This window comes from Canis lupus, chromosome 11 (assembly GCF_003254725.2).
Source record: "Canis lupus dingo isolate Sandy chromosome 11, ASM325472v2, whole genome shotgun sequence".
NCBI lineage: Eukaryota > Metazoa > Chordata > Mammalia > Carnivora > Canidae > Canis > Canis lupus.
In genome coordinates this window covers 62,052,920-62,061,267 of record NC_064253.1, presented here as the reverse complement: position 1 = coordinate 62,061,267, position 8,348 = coordinate 62,052,920, and the positions used below count along the sequence as shown (strand labels likewise).

At 42.2% G+C, this 8,348-nt stretch overlaps 1 protein-coding gene across 8 annotated transcripts in view; it reads right to left on the bottom strand.

The window, feature by feature from the left end:
- Positions 1-412: 412 nt before the first annotated feature.
- Positions 413-8,348, bottom strand: part of ZNF462 (zinc finger protein 462) — a 136,968-nt gene continuing 129,032 nt past the window's right edge. For all 8 annotated transcript variants that reach the window (XM_049116352.1, XM_049116347.1, XM_049116349.1 and 5 more), the window contains 2 exons: positions 4,488-4,611; positions 413-3,317 (listed from right to left, as the gene is read on the bottom strand). In XM_049116352.1, the coding sequence (XP_048972309.1) occupies positions 3,110-3,317; positions 4,488-4,611 (332 nt within the window). In that variant the 3' untranslated portion in view covers positions 413-3,109. The remainder of the gene's footprint in view (positions 3,318-4,487; positions 4,612-8,348) is intronic.

Below are 8,348 nucleotides of genomic sequence, written 5' to 3'. Positions count from 1 at the left end.
TCAAATAATATTTTAATGATAATAATTACTAGTGCAGGATGCACAGCAAGATAGTTTGTGGTAGTCGTTGTATCTTGCAATTAGCTTAAAATAACTGCTTATGGATTCAGGGTCCCCTGATGACATTTAATCACAAGTATTTTCTCTTTCTGAAGCTTCATACACAATTTTGACTTATATTTTTGATGGAAACACCCCCCTCCATGAAATTTCCCCAATTGGGGCTAAGTATCTGATGCAGAGATACCAATTCTTAAAATCCTAGCTCACACCTCACTTTGTTTTCCATACCTGTGTAGATTCAATGGCTTGAATTAGCTCTCATGTGCATGCACTGAATAACACTGTTGTTATTCCTACATTTCATATCTGTAGTCCTATCTGTAAATGATCTACAACAGATGCACATAGACACATGTGAAAAAAATTCTTTATTAATTTCTCACATTTCATTACAAAAATGTATGTTGCAAACAACTTGAATAACCTACTGGTGTGTTTTTGTTGTTTTTTAAAACCCTTGGCTTCAAGAACTCAGAATCTCCCTCTCTCCTATCAAGTATCGGGAAACACTGATTATTGGAGTCAACAGGTTCTCATTTTGCTATTTATTTTCTTCTCTCAAGCTCTGAAAAAAAATGTCCTCTGTATAAATTAAACAACAAAAAAAAAATGTTGTAAATTCTATGTCATTACAGTCGACAGAATTATAATAATGCATCCAAAATGTGCGGCCACAAAATATCAGGTATATGTTTGAAAACAGAAAAAAATGACATTCTAGCCCTGTTAAAAGGATAATGGTCCCATATTTTTATTAACAGGTTAGCAAAACAAAATCCAATGGATTACAATATTTACATGTTATTTGAAAAATAAAGTAGTGATAAAAGCATGTCACAATTATTTTCTTTTTTTTCCTTTTTCTTTCTTTCTTTTTTTCTTTTTTTTTGTTTTTTTGTTTTTTTTTTTTGTTTTTGTTTTTGTTTTTGTTTTTTTTGGTAACCATTACAAACACCCAATCCAGGTATGGAACTGTTTAATACATATGAAATGAGGCCAATTAAAAACAAATATGGACACAAAATGTTATCTTTGTCTAGATCACACTTTCCCCATTTTCTGGTTTCCACATGATGGCCCCCATCCCTAAAAAAAAAAAAAATTTAAATTAAAACAAACTCCCTACAAATAAAATTTCTTAACAGCAAGAAAATAAAAGAAGAACATGCTTTTCAAGTAAGGACTTATTCCACAAATGCAATATCTTTCCATGGATTTTATTTGAAGCTGTGTGGGACACTGTCATCTCAGCAATTCCCTGTCCCTTACTTCCCTCCCCCTCCCACAACCCTTCCAAGTAAAAAAAAAAAAAAAAACAAAACAAAAAAACAAAAAACAAAAAAACAAAAAACAAAAACGAAAACAAAACAAAACATGAAAATCAAAGGACTCACACACACGCACATGAGCACACACGCATCCAAGCACACATACACACACACACACACAGAAACTTCTATAACCTAAGCTTCAAGGAAAGTTCTTTTCTACTTTTTTGGAATGAAACCTTTTGTTCACAATCAGAACATATTATAAATGTAGACTTAGATTTAGTCTAAGCTGCTCCCTCCTGAAAAAGCTAATATGGGGAAACAGAGCAGCTGGCAGCTAGATTAAGGAAAAAAAAAAAAGTAGTTTTCCAGGCTCCTTGTAGGATATAAGTATTTCTTGTCCACTCTCACCAAAGGGATGGGATTCTAACACATCCCCTTGTCCTGCAAAATAAGTGAAAAACCCTCCCCCAAACACAATGCAAACAAAAACAGAACACAGATTCTAAAATCACACACAGAAGCCAGCCCATCCGAACAGAAATTATTTGTGTGAGACGGATAATGTGTTAATTTGACGAGCAACAAAAGGGTGAAGAGGACTTCCTCGTCTGGCCCACAAGCTGCATAGCTGTGCCGAAAAGTTTGGTTCTTTAGTTAAATTAAGAAAAAAAAAAGTTAACTTCTTTGTTATTTCCATGTTTAAAATAAAAACATTCCTATTCACAAAAAAAAACCCTAAATCTCCCTTGCCCCCAAATTAAAACAAGAACAACACGCACACAAAAAACAATTTATGTGAAAACTGAATTGTGCTGTGTTTGTAACACTCAAATTGATAGAAAATAAACATATGGCAAACAAAACTCCACAGTCACCATAAAATTAGCTCACATGAATCTACCAAATTCTAAATTATAGTTGAACACTAATAAACAGCTTACCTGGAATAAAGGATGACAATTCACAAACAGTTATCTAATAATTAAAGTCTGTTTCTTTTTTTTGTTTTGTTTTTTACTAAAATAATTAAAAAAATCACAGTATTTTAAGAAATAAAACCCACGTGGGGATTTTAAGCACAATTTGTGTTCCTTTCTTTAAAACTCTCTTTTTTTTTTTTTCTCCATTCACCGTCTTGCCCAGCAGTTCTCTCTACATTTAACCACGACGACGACAGGTAGTACTGACAAATGCAGAGAATTCCCTTGGTTAAGTTTGAGGTACTAGGAAACAGGTGACTGTTTTATGCAAAGCAGTTTTTTTGTTTTCTGTGTTTTTTTTTTTTTGTGTTTTTTTTTTTCGTTTGTTTGTTTGTTTTTTTTCCCAAAGCGGCTGCAGTTAGGTCTTGAAAAAGCTTAAGGTATTAAAACTAGAAAAACGCACCAAAAGATGTGCGTCAGAAAGTTGTTCCCCTAAGAGAAGTCTTCTACTGTCATGGAGCTTGTTTCCACATCCTGTCCAAGACCGCCACAGAGCACACCGTGCGCACGGGAGGTGCTTCCGTATTCCACAACAAATGACACTTCCAGGATGAAGATCCAGAAGAAAAGGTGTAGTGATGGAAAAGGAGCCACATATTCCAACCATTTAAATAACTTTAATTTACATACTCACTCACACAGGTACCAGTGCTTTGAAAATAGATTGTTCAGTCCTAAAAAGCAGCTTTGTTCTGTCTTCTTTTCTGTCCCCCCCCCTTCTCAGCCCAAGCTGGCCCTCCCACTTTCTCATCACGGTTCAAGTACGGTTTGATTAAGAATTTCACCAAACGCTTATTCATTTTTGGCCTCTGCATTCTCCAGGAGAGATTTGTCAGCAGCTACTACACAGATGGCTACTGTTTCATTCTTTAGGGAAAAGTCTATCCCGATTGCCTCGTCATCTTCCTTTTCCTCTATAGAGGGCATCTTAATACTGTCCTCCACACTCTCTTTCAGGTGGATTTCTTCTCTGCTCACCGGCTTGGTGTCATTCAACGCCCTGGAAAAACATTGATGGTAGAGATGGATGGGTATGCATTTTTTTTTTTTTTTCAAATTAAACAAAAAAGTGTACTTATTTCCCTGGTCCTAAAAAGATCTTGGGGTTTCCTTTGTATAAATGCCACGAATGTAGGACTAAATTGCCAGTGATTTATCCTTGCTACAAGTTAGGCCTAGGTCATGTCTTTCTGGCATCTTATTAAAGATGTGAATCTACAAAAGTATCCATTATTATACTATGTTTTAATTACACCATGTATAATGTGGACACATTAACATGATTATTTTATTTTCCCTCATCTCCTGCATTGGTCACAGGTCATAAGTGATAGGAGCAAGAACTGTCTTTTGCTCAGGCTCATCTGTGGAGCCCACAAGTTGGAGATTGGCCATCTTTATTAAGACTAAAAGAGGAACTCGGGTAAAGATTTATGGATGGGTCCAGAAACAAAGCATACAAAGAGCAAAAACCTAAAGAAGGGACCCATGTCTTGGGAAGCTTAGTTATATTCTCTGAAGTTTCGATGGCTTGGGGCTTCTGGGGCATTTTCTACTCAAGGACCAACTCCTAGGTTCTCTCTGTGTCTCATGGCTAAGAGTGCCTCATCTAGGGGACAGTTTTATGTTCAAGTGTTTTACGGGTATGCTCCCACCTACCTGGGAGGCAGGCAGAAGCTGGCTCTGTCCCCGAGGCAGAGCATTGAAGGCACCAAGAGGTGCGAGGGCATGTTCAAGGCCACTCAGGGAATGAGTCATCACAGAGGCAGGAACAGAAGCCAGATCTTTTGACCCCGGTCCACGCTCTATCAGAGAATGTCATGCTAATGAAAGCTGAAGGGACACTGGCTGGAGAAGAGCACTAAACTTCCACGCGAGGGCTTGGGTGGGATTTGTCATTCGTAAAGACGATTTTTCCACATTTGACTGGTGTCTGGGTGACCATTTAAAAAATCAACAGAAAAGAACAAAACCTAGTTCCTGACAACTGCCTCTCCTCCCATGCCCAGAAGTGTGACACTGAGGGAGCGGTCTATGGATTGTCAGGGGAACCAAAAAAAAAAAAAAAAAAAAAAAAAAAGAAAAAAGAAAAAGAATAAAAGAAAAAGAACCTGCTCTCCCTGCCACTTCTCACTCTGGGCAAAGGCGTTCCTGGGATGGCTCAACTTACATGCCGTGTCTCAGCACGTGCCTTTCCCACTCAGAGCCCTGTGAAAACGCCCGTCCACAAAATTCACACGGAAAACGCTTCTCGGTGTTAATAGCAGCCCCACGGTCGGAAAATCTCATCAGATCTGTGAGGAGAAAACAGAAGTGTTACCTGTGCGCTGTGGGAGGCGGAAGACGTGAGTCCACATTCGTTAGGAAACCTCCTCTCCTTCCTTCACTCCTGAAACCATCCGTGAAGGCACTTCCACATTCCTTACTCTTTCTCCTACTGGCTTTTTACCTAAGGGTGCTCTCGGCTAGTTCTCAAGAACCGTTCCTGGCTCCCTGGCCCCCCAGTGTCTTCCAGGCCTCCGCACTGCCCCAGCTGCTTCCATAACAGGTAATCTGGGTCTTTCTGGCCTGAGGAACCCCTTCTGTCCATTCCAACCATTTTTTCCTACCAAATCTCTTCCTTCTGAGATGCTTTGTCAGTGCCTCATGGGTTAGCACCTACCCGACGTGGGGTTCCCTTTGCTCGCTAAAAGGAATACAGCAGCACTGGACCAGGTTATGCGTAGCAGACCTCAGGGCTCTGACTCATTCCAAGTAAGGCTGAGAGCTCACCTGTCATGGATGTCATAATCACCTCGCACGGAGGCTACGGGCCCTGAACGAGATCTGCAAGCGAAGAGCCTAGTGTGAACGAGAATCCTGGACAACAGGGCGGCCAGGATGTGAAAGCATGTCCTCAGCTGGTGAGGGACCCTGGCCGGCTGCCTGGCATCTACTTGTCAATCGATGGTATTCCTGAATGTGGGGATACAGACATTTCTGGCCAGGTCTGTTGTAAACATCAGATATTGACTGTCGTGTTGTTTCCTCCACGGCGCTGGGCACATGTTAGGGGTCTGATAAATGTGGACTGGCTGGCTAATTGTTTACAGACCACCCCTCCTGGCAGACTCAAAGAGGAGAGCTCACATGGCCTTTGTGCTCTCCTGAGTCCTGGGCCCATATGTCTTGCATTATACCACAGAGGGCCCGTCTTCATGTGGGTGAAAAACAGCAGGACCGAGATAGTCCTGCAGCCACGCTGCGACGTGAGGGCGGCGTGCAGGCAAGTGCCCACTGTCTCTACGAATCTGATCACTCTGCGCCTGTACACGCGTGATGTTACAGGAGGAGGTCTCCTGGTTGAAACACTCCATCCCATAAAACCCTCAGGATGACGTTAACGGGATAGGTGTCTCTGTGCTGCCTTAATCTTTAGCACAAAAAGCTATGTGAATGGGGCCAGTTTTAACAAAAGATGAAACATTTTCTCACAAATTAAGAAGATCACCACACAAGCCATTAAAAATAATTGCACAGACTATCTTCCTTGATTCTTTTCATTGGAAATGAGACAGCACCATCTGCTCTGCGCATTAATTCCTTAGCAGGGATTATCTTGGGCAAGAAATCAACAGAATGCCTTCCTGACTCCTCCCAACTGCATAATGAGAGGGGGCGGGGAGGATTCTGCTTGGGTTAATTTTGATTTCTTCATGCCTGGCTTCTTCTCTTTCAAATTCTCTCTGAGCTTCCTAGGCAGGACCCGCAGTGTGGCCACGGGCAGTCTTCCTTCCAGTTCCCGGGTTGGAAAGGGCACTGGCAGTGGGGTAGCTGCAAGGGCCTGAGCCCCCTGAACGGAGTGCGCCTGATGAAAGGCTACGTTGCCAACGAGGGGTATGCTCCTGGCACATTTGCTCCTTTACCCTTAGGAAACATGAAACCAGTCATCTATTCTTTCCAATGGCTCATGCTGTTTCATCCTCAAAGGAGGAGACCAGTCATTACCTGTCACACATCAAATAGCTCTCCATCAGCCCTGAGAGCTGCACTAAAGCCACCTCCCGCTCTACTCCTAGAAGACAGACTGTCTGGCAAAAACACCCCGAGGCTATTGTGTGCCATTTCTTCTTGTTGGCAAGAATATACCTAGATGGTGGAAAATTGATTCAAAGGAGATGAGACAAAGGAGGCTGTTCTTTCAAGAATTGCGAGCAGGGTGGGGGGTGGGCTAGGCTTGTACTGCCCATTAACAACACTTGGAGTTACTCATGTAAATCCCCTATGCTCAGAGAAGGGAAGCATGCTCCTCCACCCCAAGACTCTTCTTTCCCCCATGTGGTTAAGGCTCAGGAATGTGGGTACTACACTTTCCAGTGCAAAGCTAGCAGCCACCAGGAAACTGAACTGGTCTGATGCCATAGTGCCCCTGAGAAGGGGGCAGCCACACCGGCCAAGCAACAGTTATTTGCCTGGTGCCCCCCCTCCCCCAAATCCCTAACTGTTACCTGTTTTTCTAATTTGCTATGCTTTCATTTTGGAGGAATCACAGAGGAGGGGAGGACCAAAGGGGTTCTTGCCTCTGCAATGTGTATAACCTCTAAAATCGTATGTGCTCAGCTTTAGAGATTAAAAAAAGTCACAGCATCCAACAAGGAATAATTTATTTCCTGGAGAGGAACAGCAGGGCACAGAGCATCATGAAGCAAAAGGAGCCTCTGTACCCTCTGTCAAAAGCATCCTCTTCCAGAGAACTTTGGTAACAGTGCACAGACGTTAAAGAATTCATCACTAAGAACATATTTGTGAAATGTTAAAAAAAAAAAAAAAAAGGAAAAGGAAATTAGGAACCATGCTTCCTCAGATCATAGCCATTTTCTTTGCAAGCAATGGATCACTGCGGCCTCTGCTAATAAAAGCTGTCACTTTACAAGGGCAGTCAACCCGGATGGTAGGATGTTTTCTTTGTCCATTTATTTTTTGAGGTTGACCACGGGCAAGGTGGCTCTGGAGGGTCGGCGGTCCCTGCTGTGGTTTTCACTGGGGGGTTTAGGGGCCCAATGGCTCCTCGTGTTGCAAACCTGTGGTCTCCTGCTATGGTGTCATGGTGGGAATGGAGTGGAAGTGGGCCCGGTCAGGAAAAAGAACAGGGGGGAGCCTTCGAAGGAAATGGCCCCCAAATAGGCTTCAGTAGGCCCACAGACAGACGGAGCAAGGAGGAAAAACAAAGATATTCTGCAGGGGTGCACCTCAGAGTGAGGCCCGGAGGGGATTCAGGGCTAAGGCTCCCTTCACCTTAGAACATTCCACTGCCCAAAGGGTTGGGGAAATGGGATGTAGTGTAAAGAGATTGTGTCTTTGGAGCCCAAAAGACCTAAATTCAGCCTCCAACGTATGATGGTTTTGTTTTGTTTTGTTTTTCCCCCTTAAAATGAGCTCTTAAATTTTCTGGGCCTTTATTTCTCCATTTGTAAAATGGTAATACTACCACATACACTGCAGGGTTATCATCACTTATGAGGTGATTACTACGTTCTAGGAATTGGGCTGGTGTCTTGTATGTGATCTCATTTAAGCTTTCCGCAACTCTAGGAGGTAGGTGATATTATTCTTGTGATAGATGATGAGTGCATATGGGACAAAACACTTGACCCAAAGTCACAGAGCAAGTTTAGCAGGATAACTGGGAGTCAAATCCAGGAGCCTTGACATTATATAAGATTAAGGATAAAGGATTATATAAAACCCACCAACACTGGATCTGGCACATAAGGAAGCCTGATGCTGGTAACTAACACCATCCTTCTGTTATCTATGATGTTTGTTATCCACGTGCTTTTGATGAATCTGCAATCATTAACCTAACAGAACCTAAACCCATATTCCTCTATGCGCCGTCTGGGGATTTCCACAGTGTTCTATGTTGAACAATATAGAACGTCAACCCTAGGCCATACACATGTATGCTTACCGCTAAATATACTTTTGAGAAACTTTATTTGCAAAGTAACAGTAGGCTCAGAGGAAACTGGAAAAATAGTACAAAAATCCC